At 51.7% G+C, this 16,168-nt stretch overlaps 1 protein-coding gene and 1 long non-coding RNA gene across 4 annotated transcripts in view; one reads left to right on the top strand and one right to left on the bottom strand.

Annotated features, from left to right (window-relative positions):
• Nucleotides 1-2,675: 2,675 nt before the first annotated feature.
• RAB17 (RAB17, member RAS oncogene family) overlaps nt 2,676-16,168 on the top strand; it is a 36,554-nt gene continuing 23,061 nt past the window's right edge. Inside the window, exon 1 of one of the 3 annotated variants that reach the window (XM_070618710.1) lies at nt 2,676-2,787. Coding sequence is in view for 1 of the 3 variants with exons in the window: in XM_008507018.2 (XP_008505240.1) it covers nt 15,860-16,120 (261 nt within the window). In the remaining 2 variants the exon portion in view is untranslated. Of the gene's footprint in view, nt 2,788-14,317; nt 14,405-15,549; nt 16,121-16,168 lie in introns of those variants that run through there. The other 2 variants (XM_070618712.1, XM_008507018.2) reach the window with 2 other exon arrangements.
• Nucleotides 3,001-4,719, bottom strand: LOC139083293 (uncharacterized). Its single transcript, XR_011539902.1, has 2 exons — nt 4,583-4,719; nt 3,001-3,382 (listed from the first exon to the last, which is right to left on the bottom strand). It is a non-coding gene; the product is annotated as an uncharacterized lncRNA (long non-coding RNA).

The following is a 16,168-nucleotide window of genomic DNA, read 5'->3' as shown; positions in this document are numbered from 1 at the left end:
ACGGGTTTGGATCCTGGGCGCAGACCTACACACCGCTCATCAAGCCGTGCTGTGGTGGCATCCCACATACAAAATAGAGGAATACTGACACAGATGTTAGCTCAGCAACAATCTTCCTCAAGCAAAAAGAGGAAGATTGGCAACAGATGTTAGCTCAGGGCCAACCTTCTTCACCAAAAAAAAGAAAAAAAGAGTATTAAAAAAAATGACGGTGGGAAAACAACCAAACCAATGTAAACATAAGCAAGCAATGGAAGAGCGCATTTGCCCTTTAGGCATCAAATTAAACTCATGGCTTTAATGTAACGACTTTTGAAAGGACCATAACTTAAGAGGCTGCCTAACACATCACTTACTACACTTCACTTCCTCCGGGATGTGGAGATGCTGGATAAACAGATGCTCTGACGGGATATTTGGTGTTCAGCATATTTGACACCCATCTGCTGGGAGAGTTTAGGAGGTTGGAGTAGTTCCATCTATTTCCCTCTACCGTTTGCTGTGCGCGCTCAGATACCCACGGCGCGCTGTTTTCCTGCAGAAGGGCCACGGGGAACTTCGGGACGTGAAGATAAGCAGGAGATTCGCCCACAGTCCAGGCCGGCTCATTGTGCCTGTTGTGAAAGGCATCATGAAGCTGACTTCTTTTATTCTTTGTGCCACTTAATCACATTTCCTGTGGTCCTTTCTCCCTGTATGCTTTTCTACACCCGTGGTCCTTGAGCATCGCTAACCTGGAGGGCAGAGCCGGGGTCTTCCGGGCTCTGATTGGGTTTGCCCTGTTCTCCATCCGGTACCATGCGCACGGGTGATCTTAAGTCATAGGCTGGTTCCTTTGCGGTCTTTAGCAGTTCACACACATCCGTACATCCGGTGAGGCACTTTGCATAGGAAGTCACTGTGCATCTCCACTCCTGACATGTACCAGTCGGCCAAGGCAGCCACCCCTTGAGGAATCACTGTATTTAAGAGCGAAACACCATCCTTATCAATCACTCAACCCCAATCCTCCAAAGCAGAAATTGAGCGCAGCTGTCTCAGATCTTTTTCATTATTATGGGAAGATGCTTGCCGCATTTTTGGCAGTGGCTTTTGAAAGCACTCTGTGTTCTCAATTTGCCAGTTTTTAAATAGCACACACATTTCACCAAGTTTTTATTCTGCTGAATAATGCTCTGAAGACTTTCTCGTAAGAACACCCCTGGGACCTTCTCTATGTTAAGACGGCACCGAGCAATTGAAAACATTCTGCAGGCGCCTGAGCTCTGCCTAGTTTAACTCTCAGCCATAGCAGCGCTCCAGGGATCTGGGCCAAGACTGAGCACTGGGTGCCAGCATGCAACCTATTTTAGGAGCATAATAGAAAAGTAATTTGCCACTCACTCTTTTGCATCCTGTGCTCAAGTTGAATTCTTTATATCCGCATCCCCAGACAAAGAATGGTTTATAAAATTTGCTACAAGCAGTTTAGAAAACTCAGCTTGGCACTCAAGCAGAACAAAGATTATATGGTTTTTTTCCCTAGGAAACATTTTCTTCCTCAGAGTAAAATGTAGTCACAAGGCAAGATAGGATCGTTGGAACCATCAAAGGAAATAACAGCCCTGTGAAGTGCCGGGCAGAGTCCAGCACACTGTAAATGCACCACAGGGCACCTGCTGTATGCAGTGTGTGGCAGAGGAGAGACGAGGATGAGCGAGACCCACTTCCTGTCTTCAGTGGGTCTCAAGGCGGCAAAGGGAGTGATGAGTCAAGGACATAACCGCTCCGCTCCAGTGGAGCATCTTGCTGGGAAAATCAGGAAGGAACACTTACTTTCTGCATGGAAATGATTTATTCCCACAGGAAGAAGCTGTAGCAGAGGAGAGCCCAGGCAGGGAAGCCAGGAACCACAGCCTGACCTTTATATGGGCCTCTGGGCCCACAATTCCAATTCCTTAAGGGCCAGGTGTTAAAGTGGGAAGGGTATTGGAACATTTTGGCACCCCAAAATAGCCCTTTTGGCATGAGGATTATTGGGAGAAACAGCAAACACAGGAAAAGCTCAGAAAACAGAGCAGAAGTTGCCCTTTTGTAAGCGAAATTTACCTGTATAAAGGATGTCTCCGTATGAAGGGTATCTCCTTTCTGTACCAGGATGAGAAGAGGCTTGCAAGTCACAGGAACTCTTACAGTGCAGAAGGCACCACTTAAGTCTGTGGAACAGCCTTACCCTTGTTCACCGAGCTTTTCCTGGGAACCTCCCATCACTGGCTCCCCCACCTTTCTGTCTTTTGCCTTTAGCTGAAGATGGTATTTAAGCTGGTGGCTTAGACCACCTGGGGAGTTACTCAGTTTTCCCTGGGTCTCCCAGGTAGACAGGAGGTAGGCGTTAATAAACTTCTGTTTGCTTTTCTCTTGTTGCTCTATTATTACAGGGGTCTCAGCTAAGAACTCGGAGGGGTAGAGGGAAAATTATTTTTTCTCCCCTACAACCGTCTCTGTCCTCTCCAGGAATCCCAGTCCTGTCACTCTAAGGAGGGGACTCAGGATCCTTGCTCAGTGCCAGACATTAGCTCTTGACCAAAGCCGCTGGCTGTCCTGGTGGGGACAAGAATAAGACACTGCCCCCAAGGAGAAGGAGGGCCTCTGGCCTTGGGGAGGAGAGAGGGGGTGGGATGGGCCAGGGAAGATCCCAGGAAAGAGGGACGGGCCTCCAGAACAAGCCCAGATAAGGGACAAAGACCTGTCAGTGCCCGGCTGAGAGAGGAGAACAAAGAAGAGAACATCCTGGCCGCACATCCCTGGGTATGCTTGCGTGCACACTCGTGTGTGCATGCTCCTGTGTGTGTGCATGTGCGTGTGTAGGGCCCATCATTAACTTTCTGCTTCCCAATCTTGGGCAAGACCTTGCTTTTGTCTTTCTCAGTGTTTGACGAATGGATTGTGGGGAAAACCATCAAAATGCAGTATACTCAAATTATCTCAGTTCCTAAAGGAAAAGTGTCTTTCATTCATTCATTCATTCCTTCACAGAGCCTTTTAATTCTGTGCTTCAGGTGGGGAGCCTGACTTTTTTGTTTTTGTTTTTTCATTTACCCACCACTCCTCTGGGAACAAGGGCAAGCGGCGTCCTCCTTTGGCAGAGTCCATGGTTAAGCGGTCTTGTCGGGCATACATGGAAGACCTGTTTCTCCCTCTCGATTATAGCATTTCTTGTGCTTATTACGGCTTCCACAGCTGCCGTCCTGGCATAAAGAATCTTCTGCTGGGGAATCTTACCCAAGCCTCTGCTCCCGGTTCTTCCTCCCGGGAAGGCATCTTCCACATCCTGTGTGTTCTGGGCGGGATAACCGACAACTCAGGCCACAGTCCTTAGGGAGAAGAATCCTTCACAGCAAACCTGGAGAGGAAGGGAAACAAATGGAAGGAGATGAGATATCTGCCTTCACTTGCCTGACTTTGAAATCAGCATTTCTTCCAGTGCGTCCCCTGCATTTCTGGGTGTGGGGTGTGGGCGCCGAGTGCTTCTCATGGTTCTAACTCCCAGGGTCTTACCCGTGTACTGTCATTGCAACATTTATTGTATCTCCAGTGTGAATAATTTAATGTTTATATTTTTATTTAACTTGATTATACGATTATTTAACTTTGTGAAGTTTTCTTTGGCCTGCTCAATACACGGTAAGCTCCCTGAGGGCATTTCTACATGGCCCCATGGATTTCTGGCAAGTTTCTGCGGGCATGAGAAGGTTTTTGATAAATACTTAAGGAGGGATAGGTAAATTTTGAGATCTATTGTGCGAGACAAATGAGGTGCCCTCTCCATGCTGTGTTGGTCAGACTGCTCCTGGGAGTTTAGTCTAGTTCTGGGAGTAAATTTAAGTGGGACACCGACAACGTGTCCAGAAGGGCAGCTGCAGGGGTTAGGTGACGTGAGGAAGCTGAGCAGAGTGGACCATTAGGCTTATGGGGGCCGGGTGGCACACATGGGTGCAGGTCACCAATGCAGTGGGAGGAAGGACTCTCTCAGCGTTAGCCCCTAAGGGATGAATGGGACACCTGGGCAGGCACAGAGAGCCTGGGGAAGGGACAGCTGTCAGAGAGAGCCTGGAGGAGGGGATGATATCTGGTCAGGAGATTTCCCCTTTCGTGCATTTCCTGACCACTAGTTCCAGGGCATCTAACAGGTGGTTCATGAAAATCCGTCTAGGCTCCAGTAGATTTGGGAAATGCTGGTTTAAACAGAGTGGAACAGGTTGCACCACTGCGGACTTCTTGGGGTCTTCCATATGCAAATGTGCATTGACTCTCCAAGAAGGGGTTGCCGGGAATGGTCATCCCCAGTGCATCTGGCCCTAGAATCCTTGTCCTGGAAACACATCACACAGGTCTAGAATTCACAGAGCCTGGTTAGGAGATAACAAAATGCAGGGTCTGCCTGACAAGACGTTGGCGAAGGGTCCTTCCAGTGGTAAGAGTGACTCAGCCACTGAACTGCGTGCCCCACTTGGAGGTTCCTGTGGCTGTCTTAGTCTGTTTAGGCTGCTATAACAGAATACTATAGACTGGGGGGTTTATAAACAACGGAAACATTTCTCACAGTTTGGGGGCTGGGAAGTCCAAGGTTAAGGCACTGGCAGATTTGGTGTCTGGTGGAAGCCCACTTCCTGGTTCACAGATGGCATCTTGCTGTGTCCTGACATGGCGGAGGGGGCGGCAGAGCTCTCTGGGGTCTCCTTTATAAGGGCACTAATCCCATTCATGAGGCTCCACCATTATGACCTATTCACCCCAAAGGCCCCACCTCCTGATACCATCACCTTGGGGGTTAGGTTTCAACATGTGAATTTTGCAGGAACACAAACATTCAGTCTACAACAGCGGCTTTCTGAGCAGCCACAGGCATCTTCCCTCTCCCGAATTAGAATGCATTTTAGGTACATTTGCTCTGATAAGTTGAAACAATGTAAGACCAGATCGGTTGTGGTGTTCTGGAGTTTGTAAGCCATGCATGGCCGTTTAATGATACTTAGTAAAGTAACAGCCATCCCTCTGCAAGGTAGCTGGCCTGCTCCTGAGGACTCCTTTCTGCTCAGAGTTTCTTCCTTCCCCCGACCCCCATCCACCTCCTCCAGCTTCTCAACAGTTGACGGGCCATGGTGACGGTACGTGAATTAGGGATGGAGGTGGAGTGACTGACAGCCAGGCAGGGCTAGTCCCTTGTCAATAAGAGACCTGTGGGCTGCTGTGAGCACAGAGCAGCAGACAAGAGATGCAGAGATGCAGAGAGGACCTCCTGGGGGGTGACAGCTCTTCACTGACTGGTTCTAGGCCCGCTGCCCTTGGCTTTCACGAGCAACCTCAGTCGATGTCTAATAAAATCCTTTTTACTCCAGTTAGCTTGACTTGGTTTTGGTAACTTGCAGCCAAAAGAATGTTTTCAAAATACGCTGTTGATTGTGGCCACTCCGGGCTCTGTGCTTGGTCTCGTGCACACTGCTCTTCTAGTACTCATGACCTCCCGTGGCATAGGCCCAGCTTTATTCATCTTTTACAGATGGAGGAACTGAGGCTCAGGGAGGTCAGTGACCTGCCCCGGGTCACACAAAAAACAAAGGGCAGAGCGAGCTCCAAACCCAAGTCTGTCAGACACCAAGGCCATCCCCCGAGCCTCTCTCTGTCCTTGCCTACCTGCACTTGCCTCTCTGCAGTCAGGGAGGGTGAGGCAGGGGTCAGGTGGGTCCTAGATCGGCATCTACAGGGAGCAGGTGTAAGGGGTTCCACTGCTAGGGTGCGAGGTGAGAGCCCCATTGCTCCAAGGGGTCACCCAGACCGTATCCTATTGGCAGAGGGGGTGGAGGGAGCTGGGAGGCAGCGAGGAGCCTGCACAGTGGGTGGGTGGGGAGATGATCCCCAGGAGAGGGCCCCCCTGGTGCCTGGTGCTTCCCTCACCCTTGGGGCTTTGTGGCACCAGCTCAGCCCTCTCCTTCCCCGGCTGCAGCTTCCCTAGCCCCTGCCCAGCCAGCAGGGGCAAAGCCCCACAGTGTCTGTTCTTCAGCTGTAAGGAGGGGTGGTTGTTTCACTGTCGGGGGATTCTGGCCACACAGCAGATCTCATGGGAGCTGGACTGAAGCGAGTCAGCACCTGCTTCCGCTCTGGGGACCAAACGATAATCCGCCACCTCTCTAGAGTGGCATTGCTGTCACAACTCCACTGTCCTTTTGCTCCTTCTTTCTGTCTGCCTTCTTGGTTTCTGCTCTTGTGGCCAAATGCTTAACCAGAGAATGTAATTGTCCTAGTTAGTCATTTGGAACAAACAAGTGGCATAGCGAGAGTGCATTTGTGTTACAACCACTGTCTCTGTTGGGTAAACTTTGTGCACAGCGCCCGTCAGCTGGGGCCTGGGGGGTGGGGGGAGTCTAACTGGGGCCAGCATCATCAGCCTGTGACCTGTGCTGTCACGTGGGGCCGTGCTCAGAGGACGCCGGGCTTGGTCTGATGTTCTGTGTTGGCCTATTATCCTCCCAAAGGGCGCGGATTTGGTTAAGTTCTGTATTAGTTTCTTGGAGCTGATGTAACAAATGACCGCAGAACGGGTGGTTTGAAACGACAGAAATTTATCATCTCACAGTTGTGGAGGCCTGGAAATCAAGGTGTCGGCAGCGCTGGCTCCTTCTGGCAGCACTGAGGGAGAATCTGTTCTGTGCCCCTCTCCAGCTTCTGGTGGTTGCGGGCAACCCTTGGCGTTCCTTGGACACGAATTTTGGGGAACCCTCTTCAACCCAGTACAAGCGCCTAGAGTCTAAAGGCATGCTCTTGGTTCAGGAACCCCCAGAGGCCCAAGCCTGGGGCAAACGCCCAATCTGCTTTTCATGCGGGAGACAGCTCTACACAAAAGCACGTTGGCTGGCTGTCTCATGAATATTATGACCCAAGGTGTTATGGGTTGAATTGTGTCCCTTCCAGAATTCGTATTTTGGAGTCCTAAGCCCCAGTGTCTCAGCATGTGACCGTATTTGGAGACAGGGTCTTTACAGAGGTAATCAAGTTAGAGTGAGCTTGTTACGGTGGGTCCTAATCCAATGTGACAGGTTAGGGTTAGGGTGAGGGCTAGGGCTAGGGTTAGGGTTAGGCCTAGGGTTAGGGTTAAGGTTAGGGCTAGGGCTAGGGTTAGGGTTAGTCTTAGGCTGAGGGCGAGCGTGTCTGTGAGGGTGAGGGTAAGGGTTAGTGTTAGGTTTCGACTTCGGGTTAGGGCTGGGGTTTTGGTTAGGGTGAGGGTGCTGTTCTGGGTTTCGGTTATGGTTAGGGGCCTTTGTAGGTTTAGTGTTAGGGCTTATGAAAAGACGAAGTAGGGACACAGACACACCCTCTCAGTGAGAACTCCCTGTTAATTTGGAAGCAGAGGTGGAACTGATGCTCTATGAACCAAACAATGCCAAAGATTGCAGCAAACCTCCAGAAGCAGGAGAGTGGCCTCCCCCAGATTCTCCTTCACAGCCTCGGAAGGAACCAGCCCTGCTGACACCTGGATCTTGGACTTGCAGCCTCCAGAACAGTGAGGCAACAAATTTGCCTTCTTGAAGCCACCTAGTCCCTGGTGTTTGTTTCAGCAGCACTGGTAAACTAATACACAAGGGTTGGGAGGGGGAAAGCCCTCTTTCTCCACTGTTTATGGGAGAGGGCTTTTCCACGTGCCTGGATCTTCCTTTGGTCCTGCCTGGCTCCCTCTGAACCGTGAACATCTTGGTTGAGTCCCCTCCCCTCTCCCCTACACTTACCCTGGGGAGAACGCGAGCACAGCAGCCTGCGGCCTCTTCCTTTGGTTGCTCCACCCAAGGCTCTCAGGAGTGGAAGGTGGCCCCTCCAAGGAGCCTCCAGGTTTGGGAGGGTGGGGGGTGGTTGCTGGAGTGGGTCTCTTCCAGAGCCTCTTTCTTAGGGAGGTCAATCAAGGAATCGCAACAAAGGCTGAGGAACCATGAAAAAGGAAAAGGAAGGGAAACCTAACAGCCTGGGCTCAGATGCCCCTCAGATTTAAGTATCTCGGGTCTCTGATGTTTATTTGAACCGAGCTGAATTCCGGCCAGCTCCCCCCACCTTCCTGTGCTCTCGGCTTTGAGTTTGCACAAGGGCTCCTTGTGTGTGCCATGGCGGACTGGGCACAAGGGTGAGTCACTGTACTGTCAGATGAAGTATAGCTAGAAGCCACCGCTGAACTAAAGGACTGAGTCATTTCCTCGAATCTCCCCTCTGGGTTCTAGGTGCTTTCGGAGTGTGAGACCACAGCTGAGTCAAAGGCTGCATTGTTCTCTAGCTCGTTGATACATAGTTGCAGCTTGCCCTTGAGCACGTTCACATGTAGTGGCAGTTTGCCCCCCAGAAAACTCTGCTGCTGGACTTTCTCAGTAGCAGTTTCTGGAAGTGTCTCTGCTCCTTTGCCAAACGGTGGGTATTGAGATTCTTTGCTGATCTGATCTCTGTGTTGTTGAATCAGCATCTGTATACACTGGTGAGGTCAGAGATTTTTGCTTGTGCTTACTGCACATTTATGGTTCATTTTTAGTGAATTGCCTGGTTGTGAGCTTTGTTCATTTTTCAAGGATGGGTCAGCATTTTTGTAGATGAAAGATTTTTTGAGGGGGGAAGGTTAGCCCTGGGCTAACATCCACTGCCAATCCTCCTCTTTTTTTGCTAAGGAAGACTGGCCCTGAGCTAACATCCGTGCCCGTCTTCCTCTACTTTATATGTGGGACGACTGCCATAGCATGGCTTGATAAGTGGTGCATAGGTCTGCAACCAGGATCTGAACAAGTGAACCTCGAGCCACTGAAGTGGAGCCTGCGAACTTAACCACTGTGCCACCTGGCCGGCCCCTATAGATGAAAGATTTTAAAGCAACATCTATAATGCAGTTATTTCCTCCGGGTTTTGTGTGTATTGTGGTTTTGCGTGTGCAGTTTTTATTGTTAGACAGGTGGACTTAGTTTGCAGGTAGGCATTATTTCCCTTTATGGTTTGGCTTCTGCATTTGAGTGTTTTGTGTAGTGGTTAAGAAAGATGTGGATTTGAATCCTGGTTCAACAGCTGCATAACGTTGGGGGATGCGCTTAATGTCTTGGAGCCCCAAATTTTCTCACTGATAAAATGGGGACATCCATATCTACCTGCCCCTGGTTGTTGTGAAGACCCATCGTTGTGATTTATATAAACACTGAGCACGGTGCCTAGGAAGCACTTAGTAAACAATATCTTTCCTATTCCCTTATTTTAAGTCAACAAGTGTAGTTGCAGCTCATCAGCTACCCTTTAGGTACCTTGAGAAATAGAAGAAAATTTCAAGACCCAGGTCCTGTCCTTGAAGGAAAGAAAAGAGGAAAACTAACTTGTCAGGGAGCTTGCTCTGGAGCGAGGTGACCAGCGATGCTGGAAGGAAGTATTAGAGTAGGTTGTTGGAGGAATTAATCAGATGAAGGTCCCAAGAACCATTAAGACGTTGCCCAAGTAAATGATGCAGCAGAGGTGGGGGCCCAGGTCTGTCTGATCCCAAACCCTGTGCATCTCTAGTTGCATTCTGTTGCTGATGATTTTGGAGAGAAAAGGCACACTTTGGTATGTGACTGCTCTTTCTTAGCTTGAATACTGCAGTTCCCGAGGGCTTTTATGCCAGTAGGGGACAGTGGCGTGCAGCTGCATGTCAGCCAAGTCTAATCCAAGGAAGCTGGGGGATGAGAGCTCCCCAGATGGAGAGTGACCCGGAGGAGAGATCCTGGGGGTAGTTGGCCAAGGTCAAGCTGGTCAAGATAGGTGGTCAAGGCCAGTGACAACAGCCAAGGCTAGGAGGACCAGGAGTGTACTATGCGTAAGGCAGGTTAGCCCAGTAGATTTGGGAATAGGCTTTGGGACCAGGTCAGAGGACAGTGGTCAGGCCTCAGGTCGTGCAAGGTCTGTGAGTGCCAGACCCAGGACTCCAGCAACAATGAGCTTTGGAAAGACTGAAGTTCTTCTGAAACATTACTGCTTAAATGATGATGACGCATGCCAGACTATTTTCCTTTATTGTCGTTAATTTTCACAATAACCTTAAAAACTAAGTAATAATATCTTCTCTTTAACAAAGGGGAAACTGAGGTTGAGAGATGAGATCGCCTGACCAAGGTCATGGCCAGGAAGTGTTGGACCTTGGGTTCAACCTGTCTGACCTCTGACCCAGGCTCTTTATCCTGGAGCTGGCTGCCTCTTTGCAGGGTCAGAGGGTAGATGAGAAATAATCCCCAAGGGATGAAAGATAAGCAGATGGCCTGGCTGGATTGGGGAGGGAAAAGGGAGAGCAAATCTCCATTCCTGAAAAACGTGCTTTTACCATCGGAACTTTTCAACCTTTCTGGGGACTTGGAGTGAACTGAAGCCAGAGTAAGGGAAGAGGACCTTTGGCATGTGACTCCCTTCCAAACACTGGCGGTAGAGGAGGTGGAGAGAAGTGGACGGCTTTGGGAAATCTGCCAAGGAACAATGGGGAGGACGTGGCGGTGGGTTGAGTGCAGGCATTGGGGACGAGGATGACTCCCAGTATTCTGACCTGGGTCGTTGGGTGAGTCTTTTTCTGGAAGGAGGAAGCTTGGGGGATGAGCACATCTGGGCAGGAAGAGCCAGCGTGTGGTTTGTAGCATGTTGAATCTGAAGCCTCGATGGGACGACTTAGTGGAGACGTCAAGTGGCCTGGCTGATCGTGCAGGGTCCATGTTATTGCTGCTCCATCTGCTTGTCCGTGCCCCTGACGAGCTGTTCCCATCCCTGCTCATGCTGGGGGGTGACCATAGCCTCCAGTCCTGCCATCTCTGTCCCTTCTGCTGCTGCCTCTTGCAGGGTGAGCTCCAGTTGGGGGGGTGGGGGGGATAACCCACTGCTCTGTGCTCACTGTCCTCCCATAGATGGATGAAGGTGAGTCAGAGCGGAAAGGGACCAGTGTTGGATGTTAGGGAACCATCCTGGAGTAAGCAGTCAGCCCTGTAACCATGGGAGATGAGATGGAGGGTTCTAGCTGCCTGTCCATCAGGGTGAGGAATTGTCCCCAGAGCTGCAGCTGTTGCTAGAGCGCGGATCAGTCTGCAACTCAGAGGCTAGTCCTGATTTCCAACATGGGAGTGAACACAAACCCGTCACTTATTTCAGAAGACTTACGGATCAGAGAGTAAAATGTACCGTGTAGGAGCCTGTGTATGGGGGCAACCCCCTACTTATAAATAGATGTTGAACCTATACCAACCCCAGGGCCCCACATGGCCCGAGCGTGGCTTGGTTTTACCTTTAAAGAAACACAACCCAACAGCTAAAGGTAATTTAAAAAGTGATTCGTTGCTGTCGTAGGTTGTGCTCAAAGCATTTATTTATAAGTGGTGAACTTCAAAGTTAAAGCATGTTATCCCGCTAGACCAGAAGTGAGGTCTAGGTTCTCAGGCCAGGCTCCAACAGGCCATGCTGTGTAGATAGATTGTTATCGGTTTTATCAGGCATCTTAATGAAATGGTAACTCACACTGAGTTAAATTCAGTCGGGTTAGGCGCAGTGTCAACTGCATGATGTTTAGTCTCTGATCTGGGAACATATCCAGCTCCTTCATTTATGGGATCTCCCTGTCTCTCCAACCACACTGTGCACCAACAGCTTCTTCTTGGCTGCGAGGGGCCTGGTGCACTTGGGGGGGGGGGGCGTGGTTTGCTTTGGGAGGGTGGACCCAGCACAGAGGCCGCTGGGGCCCTGGAAGTGGGCTTGGGGCTACTTGGGCAGGGAATTCTGAGGTCTCAGGGTCTGGGAGTGTGATCTAGAAATGGGAGGTGGGCTGTGAACTCCTCACCCATGAGAGGGACATGGCGGGAAGCTGGCCAGCAGAGCGCCCTCTGGGGTGTGGCTCACAGGATGGGGCTGCGGATGAAATCAGACCCCCCCAAGTCAAAGCTTAGCATGGAGCCTGGCACACAGTAGGTACTCAATAAAAGGTAGCTACTTTGCTTTTGCTATATTTCTAGTCTTGATGGAATTGGTTGAGACCTCTCCACCCTCACATTCTGGGCACCCCTTGCAGACTCCACCCTCGCTGACAGTGTCCCCAAGTGCCCCCACAGCATGCTGATCCAGGCCCCCACAGGGTACTCATACTGCTTCTGGGGCTCAGAATGCCCTGTTCGTCTTGGCTGTTGGGCAAGTTTCTTGTCCATCTGTCTGTCTGTCCGCGGGCCAACATTTCCTCCTGGGAGGAGCCTCGCTGACCCTCCCCTTCCATCTGGCCACGTGAGCTGCCTCTTCTGTACGTGTCCTCTGCCCTGTTAGGACCTGCACGGCCCTGGGCCGGCCCCCGGCGCCTCGGCAGGACTTTGCTCCCCCGTGACCTGCCCAGCCTGGCGGGTTTCCATGCACCAAACGGATTGTTGAGCTGAGGAATTTAGCTCAGTGTTCAGAAACCCCTGCTGGAATTTTCCATTGAGATAAGCAAGGGTGAAGGTTTCGAGGGCTGGCGACCATCCTGCTTATCTCAAAGGCCTTAGGAGATAAGAACATTCTGGAAGATCTACACCTCAGATAACCATCATGCTCTGAGTTTGCTCCTTAACGACCACTCTGTAAGGAAGCCCCTCTTCGCCACAGATCCCCAGGGCGAGGTCACCAGCCACGTCTACCACAAAGGAGATGCATTAACAATCTGAGCCACACTGGGGGTCTCTTCACACAGGGCCAGGGGCCGTGGGTCTGGGCGGGCAGTTGACCATGTCTGCTACAAGCCCTGATAACTGCTTTGAAAATCTCAGAGCTGTTTATGCAGCAGTCGGGGAGGTGTTCACCAAGCGACCCCAGGAGGCAGATGAGAGGAAAGTTGCAAAAGGCCGGTGTCGGTGGAAAGGAACCCACGGGAACGAGTTGCCTCAGGGAGCAGAGTCCTCCGTCACTATGGACATTTGAGCGGAAGCTGAAGAATCAGTTGGCAGGGGTGTTGCAGAGATTCTGCAGACCCTGGGTGGGTGTTCAGACCTGATAATCCCCAGGGGCCCTTCTGGTTCCAAAATTCAGTAATTTTGCTTTTCTTTCCAAAGGGGAACCTGTGCACATCAGTGTGCATGTCTGGATGTGCAGCCTGATGGAGTGGCGTGGCGGAAATTCTCCCTGTTAATGCTAATACAGGAAAGTTGATAAAATGCCAAGAGAGAAAGTTAAAAGTTGGTACACCTACATAAAAATAACACTAATTATGGTCACCTAAGTAAATTGCTTACGTAATGTTTTTGCCTAATTTCCACCACAAGCAATGATGATCCTGGTGTGCCTCTTCCCACGTCTCAGTGGGGTTGTGGTCCCAATGTCTGTGTTCTAAGACTCCATCCTCCCACCAGGAGGGTGGTTTGTGCCTGAGCCCTGACTCCACACATCCGCAGGGTATTCATCTTCTGATTTAAATGTGAGGGCGCCAGGGCCCCCCTCATGGTACGTGGCTCTTGGTGGTAGGTGGTATCACAGAGGCCAGAGGTGAAGGGAGGTTTGGGGCCACCTGGCCCAACCCACTTACCTTGGAGGTGAGGGAGCAGATGTCTGGAAGGGGAATGACTTGCCGAGGTCCCTGTGGGAGGATCCTGCAGGTTGCAGGGAAAAGACCCACCCAGATTACGGGCTGTGCTGTGCAACCCCAGGACCAGAGAAGTGATCAGCCCCCAGGCACTGCTGAGTGTCTGAGTTCCAGCCTCTCAGGGTGCCCCTGGGGTTGACGAGGTGGGAAGGGGTCAGGCTGTTTGGGGTGGTTCCTCGCCATCCGCCAGCGGGGTGCTGATAGGCAATTTCCCTTTGTATCACCTGGGTGGGGCGTGCTCTCCCTGTGCGTGCCTCAGCTCAGGCACTAGGGTAGGCAGAATTCTAGATGGCCTCCAAGATTCCCATCCCCTGTTGTCCACACCCTGTATAATTCCTCCCCTTGAATGTGCCCAGGGCTGTGGATACGATGGACGATGGACGTCACTCCTGAGATTGGGTTACTTTATATGGCAAAGGCAGAAGGGGTTTCTGCAGATGTAACTAAGGTCCCGCATCAGTTGATTACGAGATAATGAAAAGGGGGATGGTGTCTGGTGGGCCTGACTTAATCAGGCGAGCCCAGGAAAAGAGAGTCCAGAAATCAGGGCTCTGCTGCTGGCTTTGGAAAAGCAAGTAGCCATGTGTGAGAGGCTCTGTGAGGGGACCACATGACAAGGAACTGCAGGTGGCCTCTAAGAGCTGAGAGTGGACCTGGCTGACAGCCAGCAGGAAACAGAACCTCAGTCCTACAAAAACAAGGAGCTGAATTCTGCCAAAATCACATGAGCTTGGAGTACATGTCAGTCTCCAGAAAGGATGGAGCCTGGCTGACACCTTGACTTCAGCCTGTGAGACCCTGAGAGCAGAGGACCCAGTAAGTTATACCCACACTCCTGACCCACAGAGACTGAGACGATAAATGTGTGTTGTTGTAAGTCTCTGTGTTTGTGGACTTTTGTCACACACAGGTGGATACCTACACAAGCCCTGAGCCCCTGTCCACTCAGGGGTTGCTGGAGGTGCTGTGTTGGTCCCCCTCAGGGGCTGTGGCAGGAGCGCTGTAAACTTGGGGCTCTTTCCTCTGAGCTCCTGGAGCAGCATGCCCTCACCCTGCAGTCCTGAGGGTTCTGGGGCCACAAGTCCCAGAATTCTTAATGTAGTTTTATTTCATATTAATTATCTAGACCTTCTGCAGGAGCCCTCTTCCACTGGGAAATTGAGGGGAGTGGGGTGTGGATCCTAAACTTCAGTCCGTCCCTGTGAACTTGCTGTCCTGCAGTGATGGACAGGACTCAGGGAAGTGTCCTGGCTTTCAGACGCCTTCGTTTTCCTGCTCCTGCTCCTCTCTGAGATGGATGCTGGAGACCTGGGTGGGGAGTGTGGCTGGTGACCTCATGGCACTGTGAGGAGGGGATGTTTGAGACTGGCTTCCCCTTTGGAGTATCCAGAAGAGCTCACACTGAAGAGCCCAGTAGGGACCTGGCACAGATGTCCCCTCCAACGTAAGACCCTAATAACCCTCAGTGTGTGTGGAAACCACAGGGATGACTGAGCTTGTCTCCCAGCTGCCTGCGGGGACGGGAGCCCCCACTGAAGTCAAGGTGAGTTATGAGAACATAAAGAAGGCTAGCTTCTTGTGCACTGACTCTGCGGACTGACGTTCATGGCCCATGAATTTCTACCTTCCTCAGCAACCGGCCAACGCCCCTCCCCAGCATGCTTGGAGACTCCAAAAATCTTATCTTGAAGAGGCTATTTCGTCGCCACTGAGCCAGGAAATTCCTTGACCAGAGTTGCGTGAGGAATCAGGGAGGCCCAGGAGGAAGTCCGCTCCCCTCAGTCCTGCACCCGGACCCTCCCACACCCGAGGAAGCGAGGAGGCACACAATCGGGTTGGAGGGTGACAAAGCTGGGAGAGAGCCTTAGAGAAACACAGCCCCTAGACCCCAGGTGGCATCCAGCCAGGATCCAGTCATCTGACCCTGGACCAGCCCAGCCCAGCCTGTGCCTGGGGCAGATGCAGGGCCCCGCGAGAGCTGGCTCCCAGCTGCCCCTGGAAGGAATGCATTCATTTGACAGAAATACTTCCTTCTCTTCTGGGCTGTTAGTTTCAAGGGCAGCAAAGATCCATAGAGCTCCCAGGAAGGAGCAAGGGAAATCTTTGGCATTGAAATGAGACCTGTGACAAAGCTGAGAAACCCAGCGGGAGCTGTGGGACAGCAACCACTGGACAGGAGTGCACTTCCGGCCGGGCGCCCAGGTGCTCCTGGAGCACCGCTTAACAGTCCTTCCTGCCCTGCCCCAGGGGACCACGTGACCACCGTGCACCATGCACCTTGCCCTGAGACCTGGTGGGAGGAGGTTTGACCTGGGGGCGGAGGGCTGGGCACCGTCTTGGCCAGGGGCTGCTGCTTCTTACCTGTTTTCTCCACCTGTCCCGACTGCCGTGGCCACCGCCCCAGCCTGTCTGTGGAGGGAAGCAAAGTTTTCCCAGGCCAGAAGGAGGGAGAAAGGAGACAGGGAGCTGCCCTGCGGGACCCAGAATGCCCAGCAGTCAGGATCCCTGGAAGTGAGCAGGCCTGGGGAACACGTGAGTCCTTGCTTAAACTTCCGTGCACTTTGCAGAGTGTGTGTGTGT

This window comes from Equus przewalskii, chromosome 5 (genome assembly GCF_037783145.1).
Source record: "Equus przewalskii isolate Varuska chromosome 5, EquPr2, whole genome shotgun sequence".
Classification (NCBI taxonomy): domain Eukaryota; kingdom Metazoa; phylum Chordata; class Mammalia; order Perissodactyla; family Equidae; genus Equus; species Equus przewalskii.
This window is presented reverse-complemented; position numbering and strand designations above follow the sequence as displayed.